The 20,303-nt window shown below is 36.3% G+C and overlaps 1 protein-coding gene and 1 pseudogene across 2 annotated transcripts in view; one reads left to right on the plus strand and one right to left on the minus strand.

The window, feature by feature from the left end:
• Nucleotides 1–20,303, minus strand: part of VPS45 (vacuolar protein sorting 45 homolog) — a 70,392-nt gene that overhangs the window by 43,785 nt on the left and 6,304 nt on the right. Inside the window, exons 4-13 of one of the 2 annotated variants that reach the window (XM_044239148.1) lie at nt 18,591–18,670; nt 17,427–17,495; nt 17,168–17,305; nt 15,671–15,781; nt 12,257–12,391; nt 11,697–11,810; nt 11,126–11,293; nt 2,331–2,489; nt 1,835–1,942; nt 924–1,045 (exon numbers count right to left, since the gene is read on the minus strand). In XM_044239148.1, coding sequence (XP_044095083.1) covers nt 924–1,045; nt 1,835–1,942; nt 2,331–2,489; nt 11,126–11,293; nt 11,697–11,810; nt 12,257–12,391; nt 15,671–15,781; nt 17,168–17,305; nt 17,427–17,495; nt 18,591–18,670 — 1,204 coding nt within the window. The remainder of the gene's footprint in view (nt 1–923; nt 1,046–1,834; nt 1,943–2,330; nt 2,490–11,125; nt 11,294–11,696; nt 11,811–12,256; nt 12,392–15,670; nt 15,782–17,167; nt 17,306–17,426; nt 17,496–18,590; nt 18,671–20,303) is intronic. The other variant, XM_044239149.1, reaches the window with a different exon arrangement.
• On the plus strand, nt 14,702–15,084 carry LOC122898525 (annotated as a pseudogene).

The raw sequence follows: 20,303 nt of genomic DNA on the forward strand, positions 1-20,303 counted from the left end.
GTAATAATTCACACATCAATCTATCCGATAGGATTCCATTACATATATTAGGCTTTTTGTAATATGTGGTCCCAGTTAAAAAAAATACATAATATAATTTGTAACAAAGTAGACTTTGTGCATATTTAAAATTTCAGGTTGGTCTAAGTAAGTTGATCTGGAGTTTTCTTTTATTAAAACTGACAGACAGGGGGACCTGGGTGGCTCAAGTGTCTCTCTTCAGCTCAGGTTATGATCCCAGGGTCCTGAGACCGAGCCCCACATCAGGATCCCTGCTTCGCGAGAAGCCTGCTTCTCCCTCTCCCACTCCCCCTGCTAGTGTTCCCTCTCTCATTGTGTCTCTCTCTGTCAAATAAATAAATACCATCTTTAAAACAAAACAAAACAAAACCTGGCAGACCACTGAATTAAAATGACAATTAATTGCTTCCTTCAGTTAATACCCCAAAAGCAAGCCATCCTTTGATTCTGTGTAACAAATGGCCTCTGTTAATTAGGTCTCAGTTGTATGCTGGCCACATTTGGCAAAGTCCAGTCCTCACCAAAAATAGTAACAACCTGCTCTGGAAGGCAACCAAGCAGCAGATCTATATTTGGCTGTTATGTTTGAAACTCCAAATATTAAATGCCATGGAACTCAACCTTAAATGGCATAAATAAACTCATCTGATACCAAAGGACAGAATACAAGTATTTGGGATACTTCAAAACACCTGTTTTCTTTATTCCAAAAGAAAATCCTGCGGGCTTAGCAGGTGAATTTATATCTAACCATGACATGTAAAACCAGAAGATTCTCAAAACTGAAACAACAGTGGAAGGAGGAGTAGAGCAGCAACATCTTAGTTGTTTCTTACCATACTCCACATTTCCTATATTATTAGTATTTCTGGTTTTCATTATTGATATCTTGGTTACCTTACCTGTCTCTGAGTGTGCTGGGGCCTAGATAAGGGTACACATTTTCCTTAAGCTTGCCTTTGATGAGATGGTCCAGGGTCTCATGTAGGAACGGCTGATGTTGAGTATACACATTTTCTACTCCCTAAGACAGGGGAAGATGATTCTTATATCATTTTCAGGAAACTTGGAATATAACAGTTAGTGATACTCATGAGAGAAGGATAGGCACTCAATAGGGATTTCACAGGATGGATTCAAATGGGAATTTTATGGTTAAATAATTTAAAATTTTCTTTTCATCAATTAGAAATGTTCTAATCTCATAAAAATACTTTGTAATTTAAGCCTAGCTATTATAAAAGAATCTCAAAAACGGAATTGCTTAAATTCTTTATCATTTTTTCAGTGATTCTTACCCTTTTGTGAAAATGTTATATGATAGATAGAGCAAGTAGGAGGAAAAGACCACACAGAAAAGGAATCTGGAAACACTCAAGAAAATGGAAACATTTCTGGAAATGAAGGAAAGGCTTGCAGATTAAAACTAATTTTTTTTGCCATTTTAAGAAAATAGTAATTTTAAAAGATCTACAGTTGTTTGCTTCATCTTTAATATTCTTCCAAGAAGACTACCAAACAAATCTTAAATGATAAACAAATGGAGTAAAACAGCTATAACTAATACAACTGTTTTCTACTCTGGGATATTTCCTGGAAATATTCTATTATTCCCTGTTCAGCTGTTTGGTCCAATGCTGATACTGTTCCAATATAGAAAGCGTTTGGGAGGACATCTGCTTTAATTTCATTTAACTGACATAGTACTAAATCAGCAGCAATCCTGAAGTTACTCTGAAGATCTTATTTATTCACCCTCGGACGCAGGGGCCTCCACTGATTCACATTTAGGAGTACAGAGAACACGCCGTACCTTCAATCCTTTGAGGAACTGCTTGGTAATAGCCACAGCATCTTTGGGGCTGAAGAGGTCACTTCCTCTGACCCGTTTACCACCGTATTCAACTACTGCAGACACAAGCTATTAGGAAAAAAAGGGAAATCACCTCTTATTGCTTGGGGATCAGGAAACTCACTTCATAAGAAAATGCCTTTATTAAGGAAATGAAGATATGAGAGGACAAAGTTATATATTTCTGGAAGTAAAAGCATTATGGGGGGGGCGCCTGGGTGGCTCAGTGCATTAAAGCCTCTGCCTTCGGCTCAGGTCATGATCTCAGGGGCGGCAGGGAGCCTGCTTCCCTTCCTTTCTCTCTGCCTGCCTCTCTGCCTACTTGTGATCTCTGTCAAGTAAATAAATAAAATCTTAAAAAAAAAAAACACCCAGTATGAGTTCTCATTTGTCAGAGCTAAGAATATAATATTCAAGTTGCTAGCTATTTGGTGGGGATTAATATAGAAATGGTTACCTTTCGATACTTCTCAGAAACACCTTTATTCCTGAGGTCCATCATTAGTCCTGGTAGACTATTGCTGCTGTGTCGCTCATAATGTAGAGCATAAAGCATCACCAGGCGGGCAGCATCAAACTCTGTCACTTTGGGGTTCTGCAGGAGCCTCTTTACGTTCTGAAAAAAGAAAGAGCTGATATTTATCCCCCTTCACCTAAGTGATGTATAAGATCTTAGGTCTAATAATTATTGAATGGCAGTGATGCACTGGAGTTCATGACTAAGATAACTACTACGGCAATGTACAAGTTACAGGTTTAGCATTAGTTTCAACTACAAAAAACTGAATGCCTTTGCCTAAGGTAAGAATTAAACAAGGAAAAAAATTCCCATTGCAATTGCTTTAGGACAAAAATGAACTTAACTATGGATAGTTCCTTCTTTCTTTCCTTTGATGAGACAGTCTATAGTCTCAGGTGGGAAAGCCTGCAGCTTCCTTGCTGAAACAAGGAACATATACCATTTCCACCATTTCAATCAACAAAGCACATAAAAGAACTGACCCACTGCCTTGCAAAACTACTGCTTAGCATTACTGACTGACCAGTGAAATGGGAGACAAGTTGGTAGTTTTGATGGGGCTTAATCTCCAAGAACCATCAGATGTAACAATATGTCTCCTTATGGCCTTCAGAGATATGAGTATGTAGCATGTAATCTCTAAACTGAACACCTGTGATCCTAACAGGGCAGGTATTGACAGAAAAGGAAGCCAGACAAAATCATTTAGGTTTTGCCAATCCTCACATTAAGGAACTTCCCCATAGTATAATATTTATGTTTATTATGCAGCAGAACAAATTAATTCAAGCCAAGAACTACTTTGTTATTCCCTTCCAAGGATAAGGCACTATGCCAGGCACTGGAGGGGATAGAGAGGTGTTAAGACACAGTTTCTGTCCTTAGTGAGTTCACAGACAAGAAGGTGAAGGGGAATGAAACAATTACAGCCTATTCTGCTACACTTCTTGAATGCACTTTAACTGTACAAGATCATTAAATATGGGAATGGTGTCAGTTTAACACAGAAGGTATAATGGTTTATATGCAGTTTTTCCAGCATGTTAGTATTAAGAAGGGAATAGGGTCAAGCTTCCTCTTTAAGAGGAAGCTTTAACTCTATGTTAAGAAAAAAGGACATAAATCCTACACAAGAGTTTTCTGCAAGAAGTAGCTGGTTTTGTAGCTTGAAGAACTGTTGTATTTTCCACTGTATTAAGCTATCTTGGGAAAGGGCAAGTGCAAATAAAATGGATGCAAAGATATTTCTCTGAGTTAAAAAGCAACAAAATGACTGATATTCCCATATTGTATTTTTAATTTTGGTGAAACTAGTTTGTATGAGAAGCAGAAGTTTTTCTGTCCTTACATCTTGAAGAATAAAATGTAAATCCCAGGAATAAGGAAGGCTACAAAGGATGGACAGAGTATATTTCTAGGTGCAATGCCTGTGGAGATTTAGCTGCACTAAATTTTTGTTAGGATTGTCACTACTTTTATTAGGGCTTTGATTACAAAGTTATATAGATTTTTTTTTAGTTACACAGATTTTAAGTGACCTGCTTATAAACCTATTTTCCCAAAACACTTGTTTATTTTTAGTACATAATTTTACAGAATGGGAGGAGGTTTTACAGGAAAACATATGTGGTATTATAACAGAAATATATATATGCAGGGGGAAAAAAACCCCCCAAGAAACAGAAAGAATCAGCACAATGCGGGGAAGGGGACACAGAGTGAAGAAAAGTACATCTGGTTCCTGAGGAGCCAAGAAAGACTTCATGACGAAGGTGACATTTGCAAAAGACCCTAAAGAATCCGTTAAGTGTTAGAATTAGTCTGGGAGACTAAAAGAGGAGATGCTCTTAACAGGAATATGGAAATCAGAGAAAGGAATGGGTTGGGTTGAAAGACTGGCAAGAGCCTTGGAGGGCACTAGAGTCTGAGGACATACATCCAAATGGAACTTTACAACTTATGAGAAGCTTTCACATACCTGATCTTTTTAATACTTCACAACAACCAGGCCTAGTGTTTAAGAACTCTTCTGTTCACACCAAAGAGGACTATGATGACATGGGGGAACCTCCCAGGTGGCTCTCAAGTAGGAAGGTCTTTGGGTAGGATTTCTATTGTTGCTTTTCTGAGTGAATATTTCCCTAGCATTATCTTTAAGGAATCAAAAGGGAAGACATTTCCCTTTTTTAGATTTAAACCCTACAGTCAAAAGAATTTCCTTACTTTTTTTTTCTTTTGCAGTATTGCAGTAACCTTTCCAGAGCAATCACAGAATACAGACTATTTAGAATATCTGCTCAAATTTGCCACTTTGTGTTTCTATCATAATATGAAGAAATTTCAGAATACAAATTATTATCAAGTAAGAATACTCAAGTAGCCTAAGTTTAAAATATCTTTTTTTTTTTTTAATCAAACAGATTTTAACTTATTTGACAGATCACAAGTAGGCAGAATAGTAGGCAGAGCGGCAGGCAGAACGCAGGCAGAGAGAGAGGAGGAAGCAGGCTCCCTGAGGAGCAGAGAGCCTGATGCGGGACTCGATCCCAGGACCCTGAGATCATGACCTGAGCCGAAGGCAGAGGCTTAACCCACTGAGCCACAGGCACCCAGTTTAAAACATCTTTAAACTGGGATCTCTTTTGCCACTTTTTAAATAGCACAATGTTTCAATTCCTGCCCTTGGGATCACTCTTTTTACCTTATATCTACTCGGTTTCTCAGATTTGCTGAAACCACACAACTGGTATAGGGACAAAGACTGCCCCAATCAGCCCGCACCCTTCTTGTTCCCTTTCTAACTACTTTCACTTGCATCTTGACTCTTGGTGTTTCCCAGTAAAGAATACACTTGTCTTCCTTGAGATCTAGTGCTTGTATGTAGAGTCCCTGGCTTGACTCTTCACTCTTTCTAGAGGACGTTGTGGGGTATGATCCAAGATTACTTTGAGTAGATTACTTTGCTTACTTTTGATCCCATAGGACCCAACCCATGACTCAGGTCAGTGTTCCAGCTAGGTTTATCTATTTACTCATGAAAGGAAACATGTAGGTACAAGCTAAGTTCTTTCTTCTCGTTTGGTTATATAAGTCCTTGAAGAAGGGCATTTTTGTTTGACTGGATCCCTGACTTAATTTTGAACATTTCACTCATGGCTACTTGACTCATCAACTTGACTGCCAGTGGCATACGTTATATTGACATTCCAGGGTACTAGCCAGACAAGAGGAGAAAACAATCTGAGACTTCTGATTACACAGCAGGTATCTGCTACATGGTGGTATTTATATGTTGGAAATATGAGTGAATTACATAATGAACTATTGGTTTCTCTTTTCTTATTAAATTTTCCATAAGCCTTGAGACTTTCAAGAGAGAAAAGTACATTTCACAATACAGTGGCCGAGTAGAGTGAAAGAAAACTATTGTCCTCTTAAGAAGATAGGATTCAAACACAGAATTCACTGAATTCTAACATTCACATACGCCTAATCAATGAATAGAAAAAGAAAAGCAAGAACTCATTCTCTGAAGGTCAAGTTTCAAAAAGGAGCTAATGCTCACTCAAAAAATATCAATTAAAAAACAATTCTTTTCTGATATTTAAAGATCTTTCCATTGTTTTGGGCTACTCTTCTGTTTTCTTCTGCCAAAACTATAATGAAGCAGCAAAAGAACAAATTTTTATAAATTACAGATGAAGTCACAAGAAAAAATAGTCTTTATTATTTTTTGTTTTAATTTGACCTCCAGAACAGGAACTCTATCTTGATGTTATCTAATAGCACATAAATGTAGTAAAATCATCAATGAATAACATTATAAGCCAGCAGATTAGAATAGCAAGACAAAACTGGCAGAAGCCTTCAACATGCTGATATGATAAAAAATGAGTCTAACAGTTTGAGAGAACAGTGTTAGTGGAGAGCTTATCTAGGAAAAATGATAGAAATGACAGAAAGTAGGCAAGACCCAATTCCACTGCCTCGTAAATACGTCTGAGTCAGTACTCTTTTCCTTAATGACTAGTCAACATAAAATTTAGCTTTATTGTAGGTCTTCTGCTGGTCAACACTGTCTTAAACACTGCAAAATGTTAGTTTAGAGAGAAAATGATCATTTTTATCCTTAACTGGTCAAAGTAAAATTGTCATCTCAATATGTCCCAAATAATTTTCTCATGATTTTATTTTTTAAAATTTATTTATTTATTTTAAGATTTTATTTATTTATTTGACAGAGAGAACACAAGTAAGCAGAGAGACAGGCAGAGAGGGGAAGCAGGCTCCCTGCTGAGCAGAGAGCCCAAAGCGGGGCTGGATCCCAGGATCCCAAGATCATGACGTGAGCCGAAGGCAGAGGCTTAACCCACTGAGCCACCCAGGCGCCCCTCTCATGATTTTAATGAGAAGCAGAAAACCCTTCTGAAATCAGGGAGAAAGAGATCTGAGGTGATGCGTAGATTAGAAAACAATGTCCTGGATGTCATAAAGAAAACAGAATGTATCATCAAATAATAATACAGATAATGTGACAGTTATTACTTATTGAATGTTGTAAGAATCAGGTGCCATATTAAGTGCTTTACACATACTAGCTCACTGCACCCTCACAGAAATCTTTAAGTACTGTAATTTTTCCCCATTTTACAGACAAAAAGACTAATAAAATTTTCAAACCCAAGCCATCAAAGTCCCAAGCTCTTAGCCACTGCTCTATACTGTTTCAAATAGAACTCTTCCTCTTCATTTTTCTAACAAGTATTTATTGAGTCTTTACTATGTATCTTTAATAGGATGATTTGAGGTCTTTTACCCAAGGTCAGGAAAGAAGGATATAAAAATAGTTCTTCCTTCTAAATGAAAAGCCATGATATGACACACAATGGGGGAAAACTGCTTAGTTTCTGAAGATGTATCTCTTCAGGGCATGAAAAAAAAATCTTCCTCACTGATCAAATGAGTCTTTTCCAAGGCTATAGATATGTTTTAATGATAGAATGTTGCAGTTTGGTTCTAGTGAAAGTTCTAAATCAAAATTTAGTTAGCCTGTAAGATAACTGGTTAGAAGTGGCAGCAATTTATAAGTTACTTTTTAGCAATATATGAATTTTTTCCCTTCATCATGATATAGTTATTATTCAGTAAAGCAAACGTCATCTCTCCTCAAAAACCTCAATTCATTACTTCATGACGTATTATCATCTAGGGTCAAGCCAAGGAATGCTATAACCCATCTAGGGGTCAGGACCCTGGCATGTACTCATTATCAAACAAAAGCTCCCTTTATAGACTATTTAAGTCATGTTGCCAAAGAAATCCTTTATGGTGGGGGAGTCCAAATCAACTGCTCACTGTAAAACCCTAGTAACATGGGCAAGAAGACCTTCAAAGGATAACTTTTTAAAATATAAAGTGGATTACAAATGGAATTCATATTTTAAAGTATTTTTTTCTTTTAAAGTGAATAAGAAATATTCATATTTCTTATGAGTTAGAGTTCAAGTACCCAGGAAAGGAATTATAGTAACCTTGTCTAACTGCTTTTTGTATGGTAGAGAGACACAAATAAAGATACTAAAACTGGCAGGTGGTTAAGTTTGGTTCTATTGTTTGAAAGGGAAAAATAAAAGATAAAGAAACAGAAGGAAATTTATATTTAATTGTAATTATATTTAATATGTATAATATATATTATATATAATTATAGGACAACATTTTGCTTTATTTAATAAATTAGAAAAGAAAATTTTTTTTCTTGGAAAAAATAAATAAGAAGTTTTCATAGGAGGCGCCTGGGTGGCTCAGTGGGTTAAAGCCTCTGCATTTGGCTCAGGTCATGATCCCAGCATCCTGGGGTCCAGCCCCACATCAGGCTCTCTGCTTGGCAGGGAGTCTGCTTCCCCCCTCTCTCTACCTGCCTCTCTGCCTACTTGTGAACTCTCTCTCTGTCAAATAAATAAATAAAATCTTAAAAAAAAAAAAAGTTTTCGTAGGAATACTTCTATGAGGCCCACAAAATTGCAAACTGTTATTAGTAAGTACTGTTTCAAGTAAGTTGGTCAAGTTAAACAGACTGCCATCTTTATAAAGGAATACTACTTTAGTGATTAAAAAGAATGAATGTTTGGGTTCTGATCTGGAACAGTCTCTGAGATACATGGTTAAGTGAAAAAGCAAAATACAGAACTATGTGTAAAGTATGCTCTTATTTGAATTTTAAAGAGAGGAAGATCCACTCCCCCAGATTTGTGCATATACAGAATAACTGTAAGGATGCAGGTGAGACCACTAACAGACTGAGGTTTTTTGTTTTTTGTTTTTTTTTTAACAGGCTGAGTTTTTACTACATACTCTTTCACCAAGTACTTATATCATTTATCTAAGAATTAGAACTCAATACAACTTAAAAAATAATAAAATCGGCCTAAAAGTTCTTTGAAAGGATTTAAGAACACAGGGATAAAATTCAAAGTGTTGACAAAAGTACTTTTCATAAAGACAAGCAAGTAGAATCTTTAAAATTTTCAAACTGATGGTGTTTTCAGAGGAAATCTTAATAAACATCAAAAAGTAACAAATTCTAAATCCCAGTAAAGACCTCACTATAACTAAAGCAACCACAGGTGGGTCGATTTCTTTATTTTAGCTACACGATATATTTAAAGCATTATGCTTAGAGGAAGGGAATCAACATTTACCAAGCACCTACCGCATGTGAAGCATTTTATAGATCTCACTGAATCCTGGTAAGAGTCTATTAGTTTGAAATCTTTATCTTTGAGGCTTGGGCAAAATAAGTAATTTTTTTTTCTTCTTTTTTTTCAAAAAAACTTTGGTATGTAGAGACAGGATAAAAGCCAGGACAGTTTGGCTCCAAAGCCTGTGTTGTTTCCATTATACCAGGCTGGTTTTATTTTATAAAGTCAAATCGAATTGCAGGAGGGAAAGAAAGAGACTAAGTTGTAGAATACTGGGTCCTATTAATAAGAAAATGCACTTCTTATGGTCTTATGGTGAGTGCTTTAGAAATGGCTACCTCCCAAGGGACTCTCATTCCTAAGTGACTTATTGCGAGTGATACCACAATGTCATTTCTCAGGAACCTTGGAATTATTAGATTTGTTCTGTCTAGTTATCCTTGTATCCAATCTGTCGCTAAATTGTTTTCTCCCTTTGAACTGTCTCTCAGATTTGCCCTTATGGAACATTTTTAGTACTATCACTGTGAGTCTACTACCCTAACTTCAGTTTTTTCACCTCCAAAGCATCCTTATTAAATTTCCTTACATACTGCTTTCATCGTATCGACTTTCTACATATGGCCCTACAATGGATCTCTCTGCTTATTTCAGCAAGTGCAAATTCCTTTTACAAGCCTCTTCATAAACTGGTTCCTGTTTACCGATTCAATTTATCTCCTATTTCTCTTCCACACCCACTCTCCAACAGGTCACAGTTTATTATTTTCTGCATACTTCAGCCTCTTTGCTTTTGCTGTTATCCCTGAATGAAATCCTCCCCCAGATTCTATTCATTCTTGATGGTCCATCTTAATATATTACCTCTCTACGGAATTGTCCCTGATAACCTCAAATCTAATTATAGTCAGCATCACAATTTTGACTTAATTAACTATTACCTTGAAACACCTCATAAATGTTTCTGTGCTTTAGTTTTTTTCCTTCAACAATGCTGTAAATTTCTTGCGGCAAGATTCTGATTATGTTCCTTTTCTTCTAAAATGCTCTGATAGCTCTCAACATTTTACGATTAAAGCCCAAAGTCCTTTCAATGGCCATAATCAGGCCTCAGGCTGTCTTTCTGGCTTATCTAAGACCATTCTTCTTCTTGGACCCTGCACTAGCTACACTGCACTGTTCTCTGTTCCCTTACTTTTCTCCCCTCACATATCCATGCTTGCATTCTCTCTGCCAAGAATTTCCCCTCTTCTCTCTGGCTGATGTTACTTTTACTCTGTTTGGTACCCTCCTCTTTATTTGTCCAGACCCAAATCTACTGTCATTTTCTTCAAGAAGCATCATCCTTAGGGGAAACAGTTGCCCTTCCTCTGTATTTCCATATCCCTTTGTAAATACCTCTAGTATCATAGCACTTACAGCATGGTAATTCCTGGTTTAAATTTCTTTCTTCCCTACTATATAGTGTGAGCTCTTTGAGGAAAAGGATGGTATCTTTTTCTTCTTCATACTTCTGGATCCTTATAGCACAATGTACATGTAGCAGACATTTACATGTTCATGGAATGAAGAGCAGGAGCACAATAATAAAAGACTTAGTGCATTTTAACATATATTGTATCTTTAAAATCTTCCTTAAAACACTGTGAGATAAGTATCATTACACCTACTTTACAGATGAAGAAACTGGCTCAGAAATTAAGCCAACAGCTCCAGGTCACAAAGCCAGAAGGTGGCAAGTGGCTAAAATCCAGATCTTCTGATTTTAGTCTAGTATTCTTCCTAATAGATTAGGATGCCCTCCTAAATGCCCAGTTAACTGCCTGAAACCTTTGCTATTGCACATTATTCTTCTCCTGTGGTTCCTGTATCTATCTTAAATAAAATTAATCTGTGTTCTTGGCTCAACTCCTTGTTAGATTATAAATTCCATGTTGGTGAAGAAGGATTACTTGCCTTTGTATCTCTTGCTCTGCCTGGCACAGTGCCTTACACATAGTAGGTGCTCATCAAATTGGACTGAATAGATACCTGGAGAGCACTAGAATGGTCATTTTGACAGGCCAGTTCTTGCTCAACTTCTGAAACCTCCAGCAGATTCCGCTCACTGACCAACCGAGACAGCTCTCCAACCACTGTCACATGCTTTGACACAGTCCCAGACATCTTCTTAAACTGTGGGTAATTCTCAACAAAGGCCTGCCATGGGAAAAACAGCAATTGGGGGTTCTGTTATTTCTTGACTGAGGACAGACTTACATGAAGGGAAAAAATAAGCAGGAATTGTTCTGCCCCGACTAAGGCATCTACGACTTTCAATCCCATGGCATTTTGTTTCTGCTTTAAGAGAGAAGAACTGGTACATGTCAGTAGACTGACCCTTTAAGTAGTCCAAATGCTAATGAAGAATGGAAAGAAGTACATGGCTTGTGATGAAGTTTCCACTATACTGTTTCCTAAAGAGAAATAGTATAGAAAATTGTCTCAAACCAAACAAAATGAATCAAGTCAGAAATCAGACTGAGAATATTCCAGAAATGTTGCTTACATGAATAGTTCCAAAGTCTTGTATGTTAGTCATCCATGAACATGTTCAATTTACCTTCATGTCTGCTATTGATTCTAGTTTTTGCTGTTCTTTTGGTTTCTTCTTCTGAAAGTCTTCCATGAGATTCTTTATATTGCTACCAATCTCAGCGAAGTTCAGGTACATATTCTGTGAAAAAAGAAGTTGGAAACACAATTCTATCAATGAGTCTGATTTTCAGGCCATTTAAAAGAAGAAGAGAAAAAGAATCCCGAAGGCAGAATCGAAGGGCAAGAAAATTCCATTATAATGACCAAATCTGGATATTGGCCAGGACACTGGTGATGAATACCATTACTATTCTCACAAAGGGCTATAGAAGGGAAGGAAGTAAATAAATTGGGTTCTAATTTTTAAAAAAACAAAGCTAAATATGTGATTTCTATGAAGAAAAAAAACACTGTTAAAGGGTCGGAATCCAAGTCTTCCGGCTTCTCTTGAGATAGTTTATCTACAGGATGCGCCTATCATCCTTCCACATAAAATCCCATATCTGTTCTCATTCGAACAAGTCAATACTGGCCTTCTTACATAAAAACAACTAAAAACAATTAAAAAAAATTTTAACCACCTACGTTAGCATAGAATTCATCGTTTTCAGCAGATAGGACCACCTCTCTTAAGTCTTTACTGATCCCCGGCACTCTGGAAAGATCAATCCGATTGTTGTTTATGCCCAGTAGTTCATGGACCATGGCCTGATATGTCCACTAAATGAAGAATTATGACAAAAAAATTGGTAACTGACAAAACATGCAAATAGTAAATGTTCAGGAAAACAAAAATGGATAACATTCTTAGCAACTAGTCTTCCTTACACAGTTTCTTTAGTTCAAATTTTATTAATATTTTGTGTTCTACTAAGCATTAAGACTCATAATTTGGTTAAACTACAAGTCAAAATACTTGTAGATTTTACACTTTCGGAAGAAGGGCAACAAGATTAATATTCCCCATAGAAAGAAAACAAATTAGATCTATCATTAGCTTCAGTTTTTGCCTGTGAATTAAGAGTATATTTTTGGCTTCACAGATAGGGCTATATTGGTACTGCAGTTACAAGCTGTACCATTTCCTGTACGCTTCTGTGGTTTTCTGCAGCATGAGAAGTGTGTTCTTGCAGATCTGAGTGGTGCTATATTTATCCTGGGAACACTAATATTATCAGAAACAAACCTTGTGAGTTGATCAAAACACACATATTCGGAAGCTTCGCCTCTGAATCCATTTTATTTCATATTTTTACTTAATATGAATTGTGAAGAAGGATTGGTTTCCTTTTTACAAAATGTGAACATATTTGGTGAAAATGGAATGGGGAAACCCCAAATTTTGCCTTCTCACCATTTATGGAAAATGGGTTCTTTTTAGTCATAGATCCATTATACAAAACTAAGTATTTTCCAGCAAATTAGCTTCTAAATCTAGAATCTAAATGCTAGAAATATTTATATACTTTTACTTCATCTTAAGCAAACTAGATTTATTAAGAAAGAACTTAAGGTTATAAGAGAAGGTGCTTCATTTCCTAAAATACTTGCCAAATGAATTCTTTAAAAGGCAAGTTTCAGGGGCGCCTGGGTGGCTCATTAGTTAAGTGTCTGACTTGTGGTTTTCGCTCAGTTCATGATCTCATGGGTTGTGAGATCAAGCCCAGAGTAGGGCCCTGGTGCTCAGCGATGTGTCTGCTTGAGATTCTCTGTCTTGACCCATCTCCCTGCTGTGCACGTGTGCACATGCACTCTCTCTCTTTCTCTCAAATAGTAAATAATATCTTCAGAAAAAAGCAATTTTGTGGGAGCACACAAAATATGTATAACAAAATATGCTTCCACACAGCATCCTGTTCATGCTTCTACCATTAGTACTTATTCTATTATTAAAATGATCAGTTACTTCTCTCCCCATCATGAGCTCTTTGAGAATAGAGATTGCATCTTTTAATCTTTTACCTCCAATACTTTTTTTTTTTAAGTAGGCTGCACACCCAGCATGAAGCCCAACACAGGGCTTGAGCTCGTGACCCTGAGGTCAAGATCTGAGCAGAGATCATGAATCACTGAATTGACTGAGCCTCCAGGTACCCCATTACCTCCAATACTTAACACAATATCTGGCACATAATAGGTCTTCAGTGAAATTGGTTGAATAAATGGTTGTTTTTCTTTAGAAAATAGATTTATAGGCATTCGTTTAACTTTCCACTTTTTTATATTTTCAAAACTTCTTGAGTGAACATTTATTACTTTGTATTTTAGGACTATAAGGCTGTCCTATTATAGAGAAGCTGCACTCCACAGTTACAGAGTTCTCCTAGCATTAAAATGAAGATAAGCTGGGAAGAAACTGAAATATTAACTATGTCTTTCCCTACAAATTCAAAGTCACTATTAATAAAGCCTCTACTTTGTATGAAGTACTATTCTTATACTTGCAGAAGAACAAACACAGTAAGACAGAGTCTGCCATGAAGGACTGTGTGAAAACAACCAAAGGTACAACATGGTAAATAAAGCAAAGGACATAAGAAAGACAAAGTTCTGCAGTAATTTTATGGAAAAAGAACATGTCTGACTAAAAGAATAAAAGGCATTAAGGAGATGTTTTGAGTGGTTTTAAAGAAGAAGAATATTGATAGGTGAAGATAGGGAGAGAAGGTATTTGGAACATTCCAGCATTTAGGCGTAAGTCACAACATGAATAAAATGATGACCAGAAACCACACAACATATCTGCACAGTAGTGAGCTGTAGGTTAAGGCTGGGCCCATATTGTAAAGGCTCTTGAATGCCAAGTTCAGGAATCTGTATTTAAGCTAGTAAGCAAATGGGAACCAATGAAGATTTTTAAGCCAGGAGTAGTAAGATCAGAACTGTTCTTTAGGAAAAATGATTTAACAGCATTGTGTCTATGAAATCTATTAGAATAGAAAGAAATTAAAAGAGGGGAATCAAGGCCTGTTTCAGCCATCTTGGAGCCTGTGGAGGTCTGCTGGGAATAGGACTCCTAAAATAATAAATATGCCTGGAAGGCTATGGTATAAGGCCATTTTTGCTGGGTATAAGCAGGATCTCCAGAACCACAGGGAGCATACAGCTTTGAAAATTGAAGGTGTTCATGCTCAAGATGAAACTAAGTTCTATCTAGGCAAGAGATGTGCTTATGTGTACAAAGCAAAGAATAACACAGTGACTCCTGGTGGCAAACTGAGCAAAACCAGAGTAATCTGGAGAAGGTGACTCATAATCATGGAAACAGTGGCATGACTCACGTCAAATTCTTAAGCAACCTTCATGCTAAGGCCACTGGACATAGAATCCATACAATGCTATACCCTCAAGGATTTAAACTTATTGAAAAGTCAATAAATAAAAGTGTAGATTTGATCTTGTATAAAAAATAAAATAAGGGGTGCCTGGGTGGCTCAGTTGGTTAAGCGTCTGCTTTTGGCTCGGGTTATTATTCCAGGGTACTGGAATCAAACCCTGCATCAGGCTTTCTGCTCAGTGGGGACTCTGCTTCTCCCTCTCCCTCTGCTTGCTGCTCCCCCTGCTTGTGCTCTCTCTGTCAAACAAACAAACAAAACTTTAAAAATAAAATAAAAAAAAAATTAAAAGTGAGGAATGGGTAAATGACTATTTCAGTATTCCTTTAAGAGATTAGGGTCTATACAAAGGTACCGGCAGTAAGAATGGAAAACTACAGAAAAACACTGTAAAAGGAGAAGCTACAGAATCTAGAAGTTGTCTTGATTGGGGTGAAGGTGGTGGCAGAATGAGACAGGAAAGATGAGGCAGAAGAAAGAACCAAAGATGACTGTGGCTGGAAGAATAGGGATACCAAACCACCAGGAAACATAAGGCAAAAAACAAAACAAAACTGAAAATAAAGAGACAAGTACATGGACCATTCTGTTTACTTCCACATCTGCATTTTGATGAATACCACTTGAAATCATGCTTCTATTATGCTAATAAAGGGTTCTGCACCTGGTTTAGCAACGGGGTGATGGCATCATCACAACGATCTAAAATAAGCAGCAATGGAGGAACCTCAGTCCGCCGGAATTCAAACAGTTCATATTCTTTAGTTATCACTTGCTGTGGATGAGAGAGAAAGATGGTTTTGTCGACCAATTAGTTGGTAATATAAACAGAAATCTTTTTTTAAATTAACATATAATGTATTATTTGCCCCAGAGGTACAGGTCTGTGATTCATCAGTCTTACACAATTCACAGCACTCATCATAGCACATACTCTCCCCAATGTCCATCACCCAGCCACCCCCTCCCACCCCCCTCCATTCCAGCAACCCTCAGTGTGCCTGAGATTAAGAGTCTTTTATGGTTTATCTCCCTCTCTGGTTTCATTTTGTTTCATTTTTAACTCTTTTCCCCTACGATCCTCTGCCTTATTTCTCAAATTCTACATATCACTGAGATCATATGATAACTGTCTTTCTCTGACTAATTTCACTTAACATAATACCTTCTAGTGCCATCCATGTTATTGCAAATGGCAAGATTTCATTTTGATGGCTGCATAATACTCTATTATGTGTATGTATGTATTTTTTTTTAAAGATTTATTTATTTATTTAACAGACAGAGATCACAAATAGGCAGAGAGGCAGACAGAGAGGGAGGGAGGAAGCAGGCTCCCCGCTGAGCAGAGAGCCCGATGCGGGGCTCAATCCCAGGACCCTGGGATCATGACCCGAGCCGAAGGCAGAGGCTTTAACCCACTGAGCCACCCAGGCGCCCCTGTATGTATTATATATATACATATATAATATGTATATAAATATATATATTATATATATTATATATATATAATATATATATTTATATACATATTATATATGTATATATATAAAATATGCAAATAATATACATATACCACATCTTCTTTATCCATTCATCTGTTTATGGACAACTGGGCTCTTTCCATAGTTCGGCTTTCGTGGGCATTGCTGTTATAAACATTGGGGTGCACGTGCCCCTTTAGATCACTACATTTGTACCTTTGGGGTAAATACCCAGTAGTGCAATTGCTGGATCATAGAGTAGCTCTATTTTCAACTTTTTGAGAAAACTCCATACTGATAAACAGAAAATTAATACATAAAAAACACATTTAACAATAGTTCTTTGCACCTTCATAGGCCTTCCGAAAAGGATTCAAAGGCTTAAAAAAGTTTGGTATCATGTTGTTTAAGAGGTTAGGATTTAAAACTCTACTTTACAAATGGCTTAATTGGATCAAAATAACTATTTAGCTTATTTAGCTTGCAAATGTTTCTTGAGTTAAGTCCAAAAATTTTAGCCCTAGTCTGTTGCTTTTTTTATTACAAAGATCTACCTCTTTGCCAGTAAACCTAACACATCACCTCCTTGGTTGTAGAAAAAATATTGCTGTAGTTTCTGAAATATAAGGAAGTGAATGGTCTTGATGCTTTGGAACTGGGGATAGGGAAAGCCATACCTTAACACATTCTGCAAGTCTCTTTGCTGCCTCTGATGAAAGCTGGTAACGAATCATGGGACATTTCTTCAGAGATAAAAGGAGAGCTGTCAGTCCTTGAGTTGTTCTGGATAGCTGGGCTGGATCCCAATTTCGACCCTTTTTGTTAAAAATGCATATTCAGAGAAAATATTTGAATTTTTTCTTACAAGTCCAGTTACTTGCTGAATTAACTCCCACCTGATAAATAAACTTATTTTTTTATCCTTTTCTTCCATACCTGGCAGCAACCCAAGATATTGAGGGAAAACAAATGTGGATTCACAGCAATATAATCACCATAAAATTCCTGCAAACAAAGCACCAAGATTAGTCAGTTATTTCATATATTCCAACTGTATCATACAGCAATATTTTCATATGTGATATGGTACTATGTGGTATAATCAAATTTGAGGAAATGCAGGCATAAGAGATAAAAAACTGATTAATTAGTAACTGTCTAGCAATAGTCAATATGGGGGAATAAAATAATTCTAAAAGGGAAGTAATAATAATAATAATAAATCTTCTAAAAAAAAGTTGTAGAAGTGTGTACACTACATTTCTGGAGACCTCTGTGTACACTTACCAATTAGTAAAAATAAGACACTGCTATAGGATATACAATGTTACACATAGATGAAAAAGAACTTCATTGTTCAGTCTATTCTTTTTTTTGTACAGTGTATTAACATGAGGGAGAATATGTTTTAAAATAGGTCATTCCTTTTATTATTATTATTGTTCATTTATGACTTAGCACATCCTTTTGAAAATCCAAAACTTGTTTATTTGCTGTCCTATTCTATTCCTCTATCATTTATGAGGTGATAAATGTATTCAAGAACATTAAAGCATTAAAGTAAAAGGTAACATGACATGTTCTGATGTGATATATTATATAGCATGCAGAATATTTAGGAGTTACCAAGTTTTAACCTAACAACAAAAGTCTACTTTTTACTTCCCAGAGCAAGATAATCACAAACAGAACTTTAACAAACCTCATTCACATCCTTTACTTCCTGTTCTTTTCCAATCAGATATAGCCCTGAAGATGAACATTCTTATAATGTGGTTCAAAAAACTAGCATAGGGGGAAAAAAAAAAAAAGCTAGCACAGAATATATCTGACTCTGTTTCCAACCCTGTGAAACTCTCTCTATCCATTCAGTAGGATCCAGTACCAGTCCAATCACCTTACTCCCACTGACTCCTTTAATTCTGTTCCCACTTAATTTGATACCTCTTACAAACTTTCTGAGTATAGTTCGGTGCAATGCACATTTATAATGTCTGATCAATAATCTCCCTTCTTTTGAGACAGCACCTTTCTTATGTTAGAGTCAAATCTTTAAAAAGGGCCAATATAAGAGAGGTGTTAGAGGATCAATACATTTACCTGAACCTCAGCCACAACTTCCTGTTCATCAGCTTCAGCTAATGACTTCACATCACTCTTGCTGATCACATTACTGAAATCTGAAGCAGACATATGAGTTATGTCTGACTCAAAGGAGATCACTTTTGCTCCAATTAGACATAAAAGAGCCTAATGATTAAGTGAAGTTTGGTATACATTGTGGTATATGTCACAGTCGAACACCTTTGAACTGAAATGAGTAGCACAAATATATTCAAATCCATAAATTCATAATACTTCAAAAGAAGACCACCATGGAGGCATTGGAGGATGCCAGGAAACCAAGTCATTTTACTGAAAATAGCAAATAAAGGGAAAAGAAGTGAGTTTTTATTCTTTTAAATACAAACTATACCACAGGTAACCAAATAGTAGATGAGGAGAAATTTCTCCTTATGGAAATATTCCAGCTAAAAAACAAAGAAGGAATGATCATGAGAGAATTAAAACATCTTCATTTTTATCAACCACTAATGGATCAATGGATGGACCTAGGTATTGAGCATCAACTGATGCTAATATCACAATAAGAGATAATCAGTGAAAGCACACAGCACTGACTATGAAATATTCTTGCCAAGAACTAAAATCTAAATCTAATTAAGCTTCTATATCCAAGTACCAATCTACAGAACTAAAGGGCAGAGGAATATTTATTTATTTATTTGTGTTTTTATTTATAAGATTTATTTATTTAGGGAGAGAGGGAGGACGCACAGGTGGGAGGGACAGAGGGAGAAGGATAGAGAATCTGAAGCAGACTTCACACTGAGCACAAAGCCCGATATAGGGCCTGATCCCATGACCCTGAGACTGTGACCTGAGCCGAAACCAAGAGTCAATGCTTAACTAATTGCACCAACCAGGTGACCCAGGAATATTTTAAAATGCAAAGAATACGTTAAAGTACCATATCAGGATGCAATTAGCAAAACCCAGACTGTGAGATACTCTAACAGTACAATGTAGCTTCTTCAATAAATAAATTGCACTGGAGAGAGAGAGAGAGATAAAGAGAGAGAGAAAACACTTATAGAAGATTAAAGAAACTTAAACAACGTATCAATTAACAGCAATGTGTGGATCTTATTACGATCATAATTCGAATACAAAAACAGTGAGAAAAAAACAACACTGTAAGAAAATCTGAAATCTGAACACTGAGTATTTGAAAATAGGAATTATTTTTCATTATTTTGATATGTATAATAATGGATTTTATTTTTTATTAATAATGGTATTTTGTAAAATAAGTCCTTATCTTTTAGATATCTTTTAGAGATCCATACTGAAATATTTAGGGATGAACTCATATGATGCCTTAGATGTCCTTCAAAATAACACTGGTGGGGGAATAGGCAGTAGTATAACTAAAACAAGACAGACCATAGGCAAAGCAACTTTTGAAACTGGGTGGTGGGTACACTGGGATTTATTACACTATTTGTATATATTTGAAGACTTCCATAAGAGAGGCTGTTTTTTTTTTTTAATAAAGGAAGGGAGGAACCTATTAAACAACATATTTAGTAGACACGGAAATACAAAAATGAAATTATAAAAAAGTTAGATGAACAGAAGGCCAATTCAGTGTTGATATAAATTGTGTTGAAAGTTTGTAATGAATGTAATCACTACATATAAACTCATTTAGTTTATTTTAATCAAATAAAATTGTGAAATTGATTACTT

Source organism: Neovison vison, chromosome 2 (genome assembly GCF_020171115.1).
Source record: "Neovison vison isolate M4711 chromosome 2, ASM_NN_V1, whole genome shotgun sequence".
Taxonomy (NCBI): domain Eukaryota; kingdom Metazoa; phylum Chordata; class Mammalia; order Carnivora; family Mustelidae; genus Neogale; species Neogale vison.